This window comes from Callorhinus ursinus, unplaced genomic scaffold (assembly GCF_003265705.2).
Source record: "Callorhinus ursinus isolate GAN/ISIS: 27379988/994484 unplaced genomic scaffold, GSC_fseal_2.0 scaffold48, whole genome shotgun sequence".
NCBI classification, from domain to species: Eukaryota; Metazoa; Chordata; class Mammalia; order Carnivora; family Otariidae; genus Callorhinus; species Callorhinus ursinus.
In genome coordinates, this window is record NW_027397110.1 from 5,359,179 (window position 1) to 5,374,742 (window position 15,564).

A 15,564-nucleotide genomic window follows, 5' to 3' on the forward strand; every position below is an offset into this window, starting at 1 on the left:
ACATCCAGAATTCAATACTGTAAAAAACATATACTTATTAATTTTCAGAAGTCATTCTGCATGTTCTGTGTCCTGCTGATGACCGTCTGCAAGTCGGAACAGTGAAGGCATTTTTTGGGCCACCCCTGCAGGCTCCCTGCCCAGCCCCATCCTGTCGCGCGTGTCCTGGTTGGCACGTTCTGCCGTTTCCCCCAGCAGCGTCTTTTGGCCTGTGCTTGGTTTGAAGGCACCATCTACATATATAAAGTCCACTTCCAGTGCTTTTCCTCCCCAGCCTCAACAAGTAGCATGGTCCTCCAGTCCGCGACACTTTGCTGTTTTCATGAGGTCGATGGAAGGCTCAGTTTATTCAGTGTAAACTCAAATCTTATCCTGCCTAAGTCTCTTTCAATTAGGAGTTGTCACTCCAAAAGAAGCTTTAGCTTTCTAACTGGTAAAGGATCGAGCAGGGGCGCTAGTGCAAAGTGGGAACGAGTGCTGATGTTCTGCCACCGACGGGTGCCACCAGTGTGGCATCGACATGGTCCTAACCCCAAAGCCACACTCAGACCCTGAAACTGCACGGCACTTGTCTCTTAAAGATGGTCCAAGTATTCTAGAATAGGCTTTATATATTTTAGGTCGTTACTGGAATGAAGACTCAAAATGTGTAAATTCCTGTAGGCTAGCACACTCTTGAGAGTTCAGAAATACTTGGGCAGAGAGCCGTGGCTGAACCCCCACCCCCCAGTGGGGCACCTGCCAGGCCCACACCGCAGCACATGGAACCTCCCCTTCTCCCCGCGTCCCCAGCTCGGCCCTGGCTCTGAGCCTTTGCTAGGACAGCTCCCGACTTTGTATGGGGAATACACCGACCCCGACTCCGACTCTGTCCCTCCCTGCTCCTCAGTATGGCTTCCACGGTGCTCTGTCCGTACTGGTGGGACCACAGCAGCGGCGGCTGCAAAACCCGAGGGCAGGCCAACGCCAGGACAGTGAGGCCCCAGCAGGATGAGGGGGACCCTGTGTCCTTGCCACATGGAGTGTCTGTCCAGCCACACCCACCAGGAGCCTGTGAGCAAGGACCCAGCCAGGGCCCAAAGCAGAGAGAGCATCTCGGCAGGAGATGAATGAATGCGGGCATGAACAAATGAATGAGTGAGCAAATTGCCACCAGCTGAACCCATGTTTCTGTCTTTAGCTCTTGTGGAGAAGTTCAGTCTGGACATAAGCAAAGAGGAATGTCAGCAGCTTGTCGCGAAGTACGATTTAAAAAACAACGGGAGGTTTGCTTACTGTGACTTCATTCAGAGCTGTGTCCTCCTGCTGAAAGCGAAGGAAACCTCCCTGATGCAGAGAATGAAAATTCCGAATGCGCATAAAGTGGTACGCAGTCACTCTCAGGAAATGTGTGGGTCTGGGGCCAAAAGGTTTCTCCCCTCTCTCAATTCACTGTAAAGTCCGGATCATCTGGCTTCATAGAAATGAGGGACACAGTGGACATGGGGACTCTAGGAGGGGCCACTGGCCAGTAAGAACCCACCTGTCACATGTCCCCAGTCTCACTGCCACCTCCCCACGGACCCCGAAAATTGGCTCAGATTTTGTCTATACACATCTATGTGCATATCACACATGTGTGATATACATGATAACTGTATCACGTGCATGATTGTAAATATGGACACGTATGATAGGTGTGTATACTGTACCTGTCTGATGCGTGCATGTGGACGTGTATATTGCGCTCATGGTACGCGCATGTACGTGCATGGTATATACATATATATGTACACACACACGCTTGTGTGATGTGCGCACACACAAGCATGACGCGAGTGTGTACACACTCGTCAAGCCGTTCTTTGTTGTCCCGTCTTCTCCATTATGTGAAGGCCTGTATAGCACCAGCACTTTCCAGGCGAGCACATGACCCCCAGGGTCTGCTCAGTGGGCCCAAAGCCAGCTAGCTGGTGGGTTCTTCAGGGAGGCAAGAGGTGCAGGTAAAGGCTTTGAGAACATCGCAAACAGCTCAAAATTTCCTTTCTTGGAAATGATTCAGAGATTTTCTTTCTCTCCTTCTGGGGCCCCATAAGGGCCTAGACACCCAAGACTGGGGACAGTAGCCTGGCTCTCGGCTTCTCGGACTCCCGCGGGTGGCAGATGCGGGATGATGGCAGCCCCTCCCCCAGCACGCAGAGACACCTGTTTGGCCATCAGGAGCAGGGCGGCTGCGCACACGATGCCTGGGGAGCAGCAGTCGGTTCGCTGAAAAGGCAAAGCTGGGTCGGGGGTCACAGCAAAGTGGAACGTTTTTAATGTAAACATCAATGTGTGTTCATTCATCAAACAGCTAAGGCTGGCCAGACCCTTTCTTCTGGGTTGGGGGCGGGCGGTAGTGGGAGACTCATTCTCTTTCTTGCTTAAACTGTACCCACGATGCATTGTGTACAATTTCCTTTTTGTTTTTTTGAAGAGGAATGAGAACCTAAAGATGCATAAATAGCGGTCGGAGGGCACTGTCCTGGGTTTTTACCCTTTTTCTCAATTATTTGTCAATTCTGCGATTTTCGCCCACACCCAGTCCAACCAGTATTTCCACTGACTCGCCTTTCTCCAGTCTCTCTGAAACATGAAGCCAAAACAAAACAAAAACAAAAACAAAAACCAACTTTTCCCTGCCCCTATCCCACCATCTGTGATCATGGGAGAGCAAATACAGCTATAGCACCGTCGCCTCGGGGGACAAACGGCTGATTGCAGCCGCCTCGGGGCTGGCTGCAGGGGCCGGGGTGTCCCCACCGTCCCCGGCGCTCCCGGCAGCCGCGAGGTCACGATGGGTCAACCCAGCAAACAGCTGATCCCATGCAGAAAGTTTCTGTGCCACTAGACTTGTATGTAATTTTGTGTAAACTCAGGTCTCGTCTTTGTTGTAGTTTCTACTTTAGACAAGAGCTAGCATTGGAGGCTTAGGCCAAGTTATGGAAGAAAACCTAAGGTTAAGACAGTTGTTTCTCTAGCGCGGTTCTTCTGTGAGCAGAGAACAGGCGGTCTTTCTTAGGTCTTCAGGGGACCCGGGAGCATAGAAGAGAACAATGGAAACCACACAGCCTGCGAGGCCCCTGCCAGCTCTGGCCTTCCTCCGCCCCTCCAGGCCTCAGTTTCCCCTCCTGTAAACGAGGGGGAGATCTGCTGTGTTCTAAGGCCTGCGAAAGGCTACCCCTTCCAAGCCCTCCCCTGTGCAGAGACTGCGCATGCACACCGAGGGGCCGGAAAGCTGGCTCCCAGGCTCCTGAGATTGTGCTCAGTGACGGGACAGGTGCTCCCAGACGGCCCCGCTGGGAGCCGCGCCTCTGGCCAGGTAGCCTGGCACACTTCCCGCGTGCTCTGTCTCGCGCCTCACCCCCCCCACCCAGCTCTGGACGTCACACCCAGACAGACTACAGCTGCCACTTTGTGCTTCAGAAAGAGTCCTGCTTTCCCCCACATCCCTATCCTGGGTGCAATGATAGGCGGGAGCCTTTCCTAGGAAAGCGTGGGGCCAGTGCCTCCAGAAGGCCTGCCCTCCCTGGTCCTGGTCTGTGTTCCAGTCCCGTCCCTCCTACAGGCTGCCAAGGCCCTGACCACACAAGTGAGGAGCTCAGGCCAACTGTCTCTCCGCAGAGAAGCTCAAAAGGCCATTTCTTTTTCTAGTTCTTTGGGGGCCCTCTCTGCCACCTTCGGAAGCAGAGATAGCCCTCTGGGGAAGCCACATGGGACTCTGCTTTTCAGCCACGCCCGAGATGGAGGCAGAGGCCTTCCGGGTGGGGATGGGTTGGTTGTCCTGAGCTAGGACGGGAAAAGCCTTTCTCAGGCCAGGCGTGGGTGTGGGCAGAGCCAGGAAGCATAGAATCCTCTCTTTCTCAAGTGCCGATCAGCCAATTGGGTAAATCGGTAGCTAATTGAAGCTATAGGGTATCTGGTGAGTTTCCATCATAAGTGCTAAGTGATGGAAAAATTGAAAGCAATTTAACTTTGCACTAATTTGTTTTATGTAGTGCCGTGTTAAAATTAAACTTTCCCAAAATGTGTTACACATTATTGCCTACAGTTCACCTCTGTGATATTCAGACATGCGTTAGGGCGAAATCATGCTAAAATATCTTGTTTTCAATCTAACAGCACCTAAATGAAATAATCACAGTGTAGTGTACTATCTCATTACAAGATATAATTACAACCTTGTGATTTAAAAAAAAAAAAAAAAAAAAAAACTCTGTTCATTATCATAACCTACTTAGAAGACCCAAACTGAAATCTCTTTTCACCTCAAATTATTTTGCAGTCGGCCAGCTACGTCTCCCCGGCCCTCTCTCTCCTCCATAACCTGGGAGGAGCCGAGCCCGGATCCGCCTGGGTCTTGCCACTTCACTTCCCTGAGCGGCCCATCTCCCAGTCTGTGAAATGGGGGTCAACGGGGCCACCTTCCTCCCAGGTTAGGGGAGGGGGAGGGGGAGTAAGTGATGTGTAATGAACGGCAGGGTTGGTGACCTGCCGTTATTGTCAAGTCCCGCTTGCAGGCCCCGTTCGACAGTGGAGGGGGCCCGGGGAGCCCTGCACAGGGGCAAAAAATAGGACTAAGGCCCTCAAGGGGAGCTCACAGCCACTGGGCTGCGCCTGTCCACCCCGTGCTACCCATTCGAAAGCTCCGTTCTCACCCCTTCTTGGTTTTGTGTGTGTGTGTTTTTTTCCCCAGAAAGAATCTGGTGCTGAGACTTCTTCCTTTTATTCAGCTTTACTGCGTATTCAGCCTAAAATTGTGCACTGCTGGAGGCCGATGCGGCGGACCTTCAAAGCCTACGATGAGGGCGGGACAGGGCTGTTAAGCGTGGCTGATTTCAGGAAGGTGAGCTCAGCTCTTGGCTGTCTGTTGTGTCTGAACAGGGAGCAGTGGCCAAATGCCAGTGGCCAGAAGACCTCAAAAGAGGGCCCCTCACCTCCCTGGCAAAGGCCCAGGTGTGAGCAGATGTCTGGAAACTCATTTCCTTGGGGCCCCCAGGTTATCACGTGCCCCTCACCTTCAGACCCCAGGTTCTCCTCCCTGAAGGTTTCTAGAACCCGGCGGGGGACACAACCTGAGCCCTCCGGGTTGCCACTATAGGTGCCACTGGTCCTTGGAGCCCAGGCTGGGCCCGTGGTCTCCATGGGGGAGCCAGGGCCTGCATCCACCTCACAAGACCCCCAGAGCAGGAGCTAAGTAAGGCAGGGGCCCAGCTATGGGACCTCAGCCAGCAGAGGCTGGCTCCTCTCCCCCAGCTCCGCTCCCCATGGCGCCAGCCACCTCCCCACAGCAGCTGGCCCAGCCACGCTCCCTGCAGTGTGAACTCTGGTACCTCTGATGTGCCCACGGGAGTGTGTAGCACCCTGAGGACGCAGGGTCTGCAGGGCGCCCTCACCTTGGGCAGCTGGAGACCGCAGGTGCATCCCTCCCAGACCGAAGAAATGGGCCTCCCTCAACTCCCACTTTCCGAACTCCCACTTTCCAAATCACGTAGAACTCGTTGACTTGGCAGATTCTGGCCCCCACTCCCTACCTACCCCTTTCTCCACCCCTGCTCAGCCACTGAGGTTGAGAAAGTAATTGAGGTCCAACCACTGGATTCGAAATCACATGTTGTAGTCAGGAAAAACACTCCTTCAAAACGTCAAAGGGACAAAGGGTTATGACCTCAAAATGCACCTACAAAAAATGTATTCTTGAGGTTCATCTCTGCTTCAACTAAAACAAATTTAGAAAGTAAAACCCTCTCCTTTCAAGTCGGGAAGATGAGCAGTAGCTGGTGGGTGGGCCTGTGGGGCTGCAGGAAGGAGGAGGGGCTGTCCCAGCAGCCCCCAGGGACACCTGCCCTCAGGAGCCCCCCCCCCCCGCCCCCAGTGGCTTTTTAGCTCACACTGTTTGTCTTTACTTTGGACTCAAGTCAACTCTCAGCCCGGGATTGTCCTTCCATCTCCAGGCAAAGAGGTGAAGAAAGCAGGGTCCTGTCTACATCCCAGGAATTTGGGGTGGGTGGCAGAGGGAGGGGAGTACTCGAAAGGCAGTCGTGGTCTCAACAGAGCCAGAGCCGGAGACCAGCTGGGTGCCAGGGACACCCAGGCTCAGCCTCCGTGGTGGGGCCCATCATCCCACTGCCCGGAGGAACCTCGGGCTCTTCCTGTTGGAAACAAATTATAACACAAAGCATAGATAGGAAATCTATAACTTAATCTTCACTTTTACTTGTGAGGGAACTTGTCTGTTAGGTTCTGTCTCAGCTGCATGTAACAGGAGGGACCCAGCAGCTTAAACACGGTGGAAGTCTGTTTCTCTGTCACATAAAAGAGGCTGCGGGGTAGGAAGCCAGAGCTAGCGCAGTGCTGGGCAGTTACTGGGGACCCCATTGTTCTCGCTCTACCATCCGCGGCCCCTGGCTTCCTTCCACGAGGTCGCCTCGTGGTCTGTGGTGGCTGCTGGGGCCCCAGCATCACTTCCATATTCCCGGCAGCAAAAAGAAAAAGAGGAGAGGAGAAGGGGTGGGCACCTCTTCTTTAGAGGAGGCTTCCCAGAAGTCCCCCATCACATTCTCACTCAGGTTTAACCGGCTAGAACATACCTAGCTCCGAGAGAGGCTGAGAAGTGTTGCCTTTTAGCTGGACACACAGCAGCCGGGTGGAGACCAGGGGTCTGCTCACTGAGGAGGAAGGGGCAGCCACTGTCGGGTGGGCAGCCAGCTCTGCCTCGGGCTGTGTTACCGGCAGATCAACCACACCCGGCGCCCTGCACCTGCTGTCCTGCCCTCCTCCCACGTGGGCTGCACCCTGAGGCCCCAGCCTCGTTAAGGCCCGGTGGCCTCCCTCCTAGCCCTCTACTTTCTGTCTCTCCACCTTGTCTGAACGTGATGACCAGCCTCACTACCCTGCAGGGAGGCGACAGCTGTTAACCTCCTGTTCCAAGAGGGGGGTTGGGGAGAACCAGCAGCTTCCATTGGACTGGGAGAGTCTCCAGCTTCACACCCATACTGCATGCTCTGGCCCTTGAGCTGGTGAGGGCCGAGGAGAGAGGAGGCAGGAGGGAGGGAGGGAAGGGATGTGCAGTGCCGGGAGAGCTGGCTGCGGGGCAGCTTTGGAGGTGGGATGTTCGGGCTCCGTGGAGGAGAGGTGGGCGCGTCCCCAGCCCCTACCTGGCAGCCTGCCTCCTTGAATGGCACCAAGACCAGGGGGGTTTCTGTCTGGCAGGTCCTGAGGCAATACAGCATCAACCTCTCGGAGGAGGAGTTCTTCCACATCCTGGAGTATTATGACAAGACACTGTCCTCCAAGATCTCCTACAACGACTTCCTGCGGGCCTTCCTGCAGTAGGTGACCACTGTGGTGCATCCGGCGCAGACCGATGGGGACCACAGGACCTGTCCCTAAGATGAACGACATCACAGAATCGGGGTGAGGGGTGGGGGAGGGTCACAGCCGGCCCTGTGTCTTTCCCGGCGGTGAAAGCTCAGAGCTGGCCCACGGCTCCGACAACAGGTGCCCCTGCAGGCGGCTTCGGGGCCCCTGAGCCACCAGACCCTTCACTCAGTTGGAGCAAATAAAACTGTATGTCTTTGCAGGAGTGATTCTTAAGGCTTCAAAAGAACCACCAATGATAAAATACTTAAAACCTTGGGATTTCTGGAGATTTTATTCCTAAGAGCCTGGGGGACCTGGAAGGCCTTCCGCCGTCCTGGATGAGATCTGTGCCTCTGCTGGGCGCATCCGCACGGCCGCCTCTCTGACCCTAGAGACCAGGCACCAGCCCACGTCTGAGTCAGGCCTTGTTCCAGCCCAGCTGGTGGCTGACTGGAGGCACCCATCAGTGGCCGTTCGGGGAGGGACCCCTCCTTGGACATGACAGTGTCTGACAGGCAAAGAGAACTCTTAAATCCCTGCAATCCTCGCCTGCCACCTTTCGTGAAGCAAGTGGAAGGGAGACATAGAGTTTGCTGCCTTCTGGAAGGTTCTGGAAGGAGGTAGGGAGAGGCAGCCGGGACAGCTGCCCCTGAGTTGTGTGGCCACAGGCTCTCAAGGAGGGGTGAGCGCGAGGAGCCCCCATCGTCACCCCACCCCAGGTGGCTCCAGCAGAAAAGCAGCACCAAAGCCCCTGGGCCAAGAGCCCTCCCACCCCTGCGCGGGGCCCACGTAGGCCACGGCCTGCAGTGCACCGAGTGCGGGGAGGCTTCGGGCTCCGAAGCGTGTGAGGTGTGGGAAGAGTAGCCTTGGCTGCCACGGGCCCCTCTTCCCATGAAGATGTTTTACCGTCACCTTTGTCTCCTTGTGTGCAGGGTTCCAGCCTCAGTTCAGACGGGACCCCAGGCTGAGAGGGGTGGGCTCACAGGGAGGCTTCGAGCCAGGAGGAGGCCACCTCTGCCGGACGCTCACCCAGCTCGGCTCTGGCTCAGCCGCAGGTCGCCCCTGCCCCCCAGGTCGGAATCCGCCGTGCCGCGTCTTCTGTCGGCTGCATGGCATGTGATTTTCTTCTGAACTCCACCTAAGCCGGGTTGTCCGCCCTCGGTGCAGTTGTGACTTGCTGTCAGCCAGGTCGTACGGGTCTGAGGGCCTCACCGAGATGGTGCCTGAAGAAACACGCAGGACTTCATTTTCTTCTGAGGGAGGCCCCAGCCACCAGGAGGACGGCTTCACAGGGGCCTGGGCAGGGCCCCTGGATTCTCCTCCCCTTACCTGCGGTCTTCACTGGGTTCTCAGGAAGCAGGGGCCAGAGCTAACTGTCCTGTGGGCACTCCGTCCCACTGGCCACACCACCTGGCAGGCGGAGTTCCTACCCCCATTGTAGAGATGGCCACACTGAGGCCAGTCCTGAGCGAGGGAGGGAAGCCCTGTGGGAAGCCCAGGCAGTGGTGGGTGGCTTCCTGCCCCTCAGTCAGGCTTCCCCAGCCTGGCAAGGGGGCATCAAGGATGAGGCTGAGGGGGTCTGGCCAGGGCAGGGCTGGGGGACCCCAAGATCCCAGAGAACCTGGGGAGGAAGATGCCCGCCTGCTGCAGAGGAAAGGGTGCTCGGGCAGCCTGAGTTCAGGGAGCAGGAGAGAGAGGGCCGTGGCCCCTGCTGACGCCAAGTGGGTGCCATGTAGCTGGGATGCCCTTGGCTTCAGCAGCTCTTCTTAGGAGTGAGGGGCGAGGGGATGCCCTTCCCACGTGCCTGTGCCCCCGCCCCAGCATTTGAGGCCCTGCCTGTGTGCCCAGCCCTCCCGCCCCGTGTGCCCGCCTTCAGCCTTCCCCGAGCGGATTCTCACACGTCCTCACACTCTGCACCTGCTGTTCCTCCCACCTACTCCTCGGGAAATGCTGACGTGTCCTTCAGATCTCATCTCAGAGCCACGTCCTGCAGAAAGGCTTCCTGACCCCCAAGGCTGAGTCAGACATTTAGTCTCATGCTGTTCAGTGGCCTTTGGGTCTGTCAGTGAGGGGTTTGGAGAAGACTCCGGGTCAAGAAGGGGCTTCAAGAAGCAAATAGCCTATCCTGACACAGCACGGGACTCCGTGTGTGGTCACGACCGGCCAAGGCCAGGCAAGCACTCAGGCAGCATTTTCAGAGTGGCTTCACTCACTGTTAGTGCGACTGGGTCCGAATTCCAGCTCTACCATGAAACCCGGTCAGGTCACTTACCCCATCTGAGCCTCGGTTTCCACATCTGTAAATGGGGCTCAATCCCAACTCAGAGGACATTGGAGAGCCCAACGTGGAAAGAGCTTGGCTCCAGGAAGTGCCCACATCTCTTCTCCTTCTCAGGCCAGTGTGAGTTGTCCCTGGGCTTGGCTCAGCAGTGGGGTTTCTTGGGAGTTTAGCAGAGCTTCCAAGCTGAGGGTTGCAGGCGAGTGGGCTATTAGCCATGCCCTCCCTTAACCCCAGAAACGTAGGCCAGCCACTTTCCTGATGCTTGGACCCTTCATGCCTGAGCGAGAAGAACAGTGCTGGACTGAGGGTTGGGATGTCCAGCCTCCCCCTGCTCATCCCCTGGCCCCTGTGCAACTTACCTGTTTACCCGTATGGACTAAGCCCCTATTTCTGTATCAGCGAAATGAAGTTATATAACCCCTCTCTGCCTTCCTCCTGGAACCATCCATCCATGGCTCCAGCCAGCCAGCCAGCCCACTCTGTGCCTGGTCCAGGGTTCAAACACAGACTTGCCCCCTAGAGCTTCCAAGACAGTAGGTCACAAACAATCGAAAGAGAGGAGGGTCAAGGCTCTGGTGGGGGAAGGCCTCGGTCTCTGGGAGCCCAAAGAGCCCCAGCCCTAAGTTCAAAGCCTGGACCTGGACCTCAGGACAGGATTTCAGCAAAAGGCTGGAGAAGAGGTGTGCTCCAGAGCCTTCAGAGTCAAAGCCAGGAGGCTGAGAGGCCTGGGCTACTACCTAAAAATGAGTAAGTCCCAGCTGGGACTGCCAACCCCTCCTTCTCTTTCCTGGGCCCTGTATCCCAATCGGGTGTCTTCAGCTTGGGGCAGCCTTCCCTGAGCCTCACTCAGCTGAGTGCAACATCCCCTCTGAATCCCCTCATGTTAAAAGGTTCAAGTCCACATCTCTCCACCTCCAGGGGAGCTCCTCATATCCGAACAAACGGCCCCATTCATCTACCTTCACGTATCCAGGCCCCATATGTCCATGTATCTGATCTTGGAGTTCCCGTCTCCAAAGAGATGATGTCCATTTCCCCAGTCCTTGAATTCAAACTCAGCCATGTGACTTGTTTTGGCCGATGAGCTATTGGCCAGCAAGCATGACACAGCAGAGACTTGAGAAGCACCTGTGGTTTTTGGCTTCTTGGAGGCAGAGAGCTGGAAAGAGCATCACTCCTGCCTGTATGACAGGACAAATGCAAAGTAGTGACTTTTCTTAAATCCATCTGAAAATGGAGTCCACCACAAACAACTTACCAAAATCTCGGGGGGAGACAGGTACCTGCAGGGAGCAACAGACCCAAGCATTTGCTTACCTGGAAGAGTCACCCCCAAACATCAGATGAGCCAGTCAGAGGATTCAGCTGGAAAATTCTAACAAATTGCTAAAGGCTGGCCTGAGAATGTGAATGTTCTAGGGGCTGTTGGCATAAGGGTGTCTGCATCCTTCAGGAACCCCACCGGGAGCTCACAGAGGTCAGGGAGAATCCACAGAAAGCTTACCCCCTCCTGTTTCCCCAGTGGTGCTGGCTGGAAGAACAGAGCAACAGCCACTGCTGACACTCTGCCAGAACCCATCTCCCACCTCTCAGAGGGAGCAGGAATGGTCATCTGCAGAAGGATGACAAAGCTGCAGCCTGAGGGCACTAATTGGAACCCAGTGCAGGTGAGGGGGCAGAATACGAAAATAAAAGGCTCTACTCCTGGGGCAGAGGCAGAAATACAGGCTAAGCCCGCAGTACATCTGCATGAGGAGCAAAAATTGTCAGGATCAACTTTTTCAAAATTCTAGAAATTAACCAAACGTTTATACAGGAACCCTAGGAGCATTTTATTCAAGAAAAGCAGCTGAATTTTAGGAAAAAAAAAAAAAAAAAGAGCAAGCTTTGTGACATTTCAACTTGTTCTAGTCCAAAGAGCCACTCTCCAGCTCCACGATAGCTTTGAAAAATAACAGTCCACACTCCCACTGCACAGTGGCAGTTACTAAAGGAAATAGAATAGAGCTGGAGCGCTTTCAAAGCCTCACTCCCAAAGAATTATCATTTTGACCTGCCTAGTGATTCCCTGGAGGACCCCATTTGCAAGACTGTCTGTATTTGAACTGACTCAGAGATTCCTCAGGTACAAAAAATCTTTTCCCCAGGGTACAGAGGGTACATTTGTCAAAAACAATTACAAGTATTTTAACTTTGTGGCTGCTTGAGGTAGTGGGTAACAGTTGGGCCAACCAATTTAAGATAGCTTAAAAGGAAGAGTTGGGAAATAAGATGTTCATAGAGACTTTGAAAAGTTCCCAAGATTTCTGGGGAATCTAGAAGTCCATGTATGTGCCTAGGGCTGGCACATGCCCAGGGATGTGTGCATGCTCAGAAAAGATATGAGAAGGCCCTAAGCTCTCACCTTTGACTGACCTTAAGACTGCAGTAGCAGGAAATAAAAGCTAAGGCAGAGTTTCAGGTACCTGGCTCAGTGCTGAAGATATGACTCGACGTGCACACAGAGCTCATCAGCAAAGACTGGGAGCTATATTAGTTCCAAATGTTTAAGGAAATCTGTGTCTGATCATTAGCTGACCACTAAGCTAACTGAGAAGAGACTTCACTGGCCACACAGGACAAAGAATATAGACTTTACAGTATTAGTTCAGAAAAGGAACTAAACAAACAATAACTACAACAAGCAACAATAACAACAAACCTTTCGGGGGCGGGGGGGGGGAGTCTTATTTCCACAGTTGCCACATTATATTATTTAAAATGTCCATTGCATAATAACAAATTACCAAACATGAAACAAGAAAGGGGGCACCTGGGGGGCTCAGTCGGTTAAGAATCCAACTCTTGGTTTCAGCTCAGGTCATGATCTCAGGGCCCTGAGATCGAGCCATGTGTTAGGCTCAGTGCTCAGTGTGGAGTCTGCTTGTCCCTCTCTCTCTCTCTCTCTCTCTGTTCCTCTCACTGCTCTCTCTCTCATAAAAAATAAAATCTTAAAAAAAAAAAAGAATAAAGTATGGCCCATACACAGAGGGGAGAAGTAATCAATAAAAACTGTCCCTGAGGAAGCCCAGATGTTGGATTTAGTAGACAAAAGCCTTAAGATATTCAAATAGCTAAAGGAACCCATGTTATAAGACTAATGTCTCACCAGATTGAGAATATTAAAAGTATTAAATAAAGAGATTAAAAGTATTAAAAGAACCAAATAAAAATTCTGGAGTTTGAAAATGGTAACCAAAATTAAAAAATTCACTAGAGGAGCTTAACAGCAGATTTGAGGATGCACAAGAAAGAATCAGAAAACTTGAAGATGAGTAAATTGAGATCAGCCAGTCTGACGAAGAAGAAGAAAAATGAACAGAGCCTCAGAAACCTGTGGAGTGTCATCGGGCATACCAACATACACACAATGTAAGTCCCAGAAGGAGAGGAGAGGGGAGCAGGAAGAATATTCAGAGAAACAATAGCCAAAAACTTCCCAAACTTGAAGAAAAACCTAAGTCTATGTATCCAAGAAGTTCAGTGAACTCTCAAGAGGATAAACTCTCAAAGAGATCCACACTTAGACCTATCATGTCAAACACATCTCAATAGGTGCAGAAAAAGATTTTTGGTAAAATTCAGCATTGATTCCTAAGAAAAACTCTTAGCAAACTAGGAGCAGAAGGGAATTTCTTTAACTGAATAAAAGACATGTACAAAAACTATAGCTAACATTGTAGTAAATGATGACAGATTTAATGTCTTTCCCTAAGGTCAGGAACGAGGCAAGGACATTCTCTCTCATCACTTATTCGACATCATACTGAAAGTCCTAGACAGTGCAATAAGATAAGAATAATTAAAAGGAAAAATGAAAATGGAAAGGAAGAAATAAAATTGTCTCTATTTGCAGATGACATGATTATCTAATAGGAAATTCCAAAGAACCCACCAAAAAGGCTACCTAAGCTAAGTGAGTTACAAAGTCATTATACAAAAGTTAATCATGTGCCTGTGTACTCACAGTGAACAACTGCAATGTAAAATTTAAAAAACAATACTATTTATAATAAACCCCCAGTGCAGTACTTAGATATGAATCTAACAAAACGTGTACGGGATCTATATGATAAAAACTGCAGAACATTGATGAAAGAAAGCCAAGATCTAAACAAACGGAGAGAGAAATGTTTTTTACGAATTGTGAGGCTCAACACTGTTAAAATATCACTTCTCTCCAGTCTGATTGTAAATCCTATGTAATCTCAATCAAAATCTCAGCAAGGTCTATTTCATATGTCAACAAGTTCATTGAAAAACATACATGGAAAGATAAAGGAACTAGAGCAGCCAAAACAATTCTCAAAAAGAAGAACAAAATTGGACAACTCGCACAATCCAATTTCAGGATTTGCCCGTAAAGGTACAGTAATCAGGAGAATAAGATAATTGGCAAAAAGACAGACATTGATTTGATGGAACAAAATGGAGAGCCCAAAAGTATACCCACACAAACACAGTCCACTGGTTTTTGACAAACATATAAAGACAATTCAAGGGAGAAATAGCCTCCATACATAAAAACATGAAACTTATACAAACCTCACACCTTATACCAAAATTAACTTAAAATATATCACAGACCTAAATGTAAAACAGAAAACTCTAAACCTTCTACAAGAAAACATCAGAGAAAATCTGCATGACCTGACAATAAGTTTTTAGGTACTACACCAAAAGTACAACTCGTAGGAGAAAAAATTGATATATTGGACTTCATCAAAATTAGAAACTTTTGCTCTGAGAAACCGTTAAGAGAATGAAAAGACAACCCACAGACGAGAAGAAAAGATTTGCAAATCACATATTCAATTAAGGACTTGTATCCAGAGCATAAAGAACATTTAAAACAAAACAAAACGTTTTTAAGAAAGAGAACAAAAAAATCTGAACAGACACTTCACAAAAGAATATATGTGAATGGCAAATAAGCATATAAAAAGATGTTCAACACCAGTAGTCATTAGGGAAATGGAAATTAAAACCACAATGAAATACAAGACACACCTACTCAAATGGCTAAAATTTTTTAAATGAATAATACCAAACTCTAATGAAGATGTGAGCCAAGAGGAATACTCATTCAGTGCCAGTGGGATTGTAAAAACATACAGACATTTTGGAAAACAGTATGACTTAAAAGGGGTCAAAGAAGGGGAATTTTTCAAGGGATGGAACTTTTCCCTACGGTATTGGGGTGGTGGATACATGACTCTGCATTTCTGAAAACCCTTAGAACTGCACACTGCAGAGAATGACAACTGTATGCAAATTTATTTTTTTTAAGATTTTATTTAATTGACAGAGAGGGAGAGAGACAGCGAGAGAGGGAACACAAGCAGGGGGAGTGGGAGAGGGAGAAGCAGGCTTCCGGCCGAGCAGAGAGCCTGAGGCGGGGCTCGATCCCAGGATGCTGGGATCATGACCTGAGCCGAAGGCAGTCGCTTAACCAACTGAGCCACCCAGGCGCCCTGACTGTATGCAAATTTAAAACAGTCAACTAAGACGTCAGGGAATCTCAAGATGTAATGCAGACTGTGACAACAGAATCTAATTGTACTGCAAATGTATGACATAACCTCACTGAATTGGGTTGGGAAAAAGAACCTGACCAATTTAACCTTGGAAAACAGAGTTTGGTTTGTCAAACTAAAGACAGAAAGGATTGCACAGGAACTTTGTACTCTAGTTGGTAACTATGTTTCTCACAGGGGTCCTGATCAAGAATTCTGAAACTGCTTTGTGGATGTGCTAGGATTGAACACACACAATTGCAGATATGGCAGCCAGGCTCCTCCTCGTCAAAGGAAGAAGTTACAAATAAGCAAGGTGGAAAACAAGAATAAATTATGCATTGCTGC

At 50.9% G+C, this 15,564-nt stretch overlaps 1 protein-coding gene across 7 annotated transcripts in view; it reads left to right on the forward strand.

The window, feature by feature from the left end:
• Positions 1 to 7,651, forward strand: part of EFCAB6 (EF-hand calcium binding domain 6) — a 219,833-nt gene extending 212,182 nt beyond the window's left edge. For 6 of the 7 annotated variants that reach the window (XM_025882318.2, XM_073882664.1, XM_073882663.1 and 3 more), the window contains 3 exons: positions 1,181 to 1,365; positions 4,715 to 4,864; positions 7,231 to 7,651. In XM_025882318.2, the coding sequence (XP_025738103.2) occupies positions 1,181 to 1,365; positions 4,715 to 4,864; positions 7,231 to 7,353 (458 nt within the window). In that variant the 3' untranslated portion in view covers positions 7,354 to 7,651. The remainder of the gene's footprint in view (positions 1 to 1,180; positions 1,366 to 4,714; positions 4,865 to 7,230) is intronic. The other variant, XM_073882665.1, reaches the window with a different exon arrangement.
• The last annotated feature ends 7,913 nt before the right edge of the window (positions 7,652 to 15,564 follow it).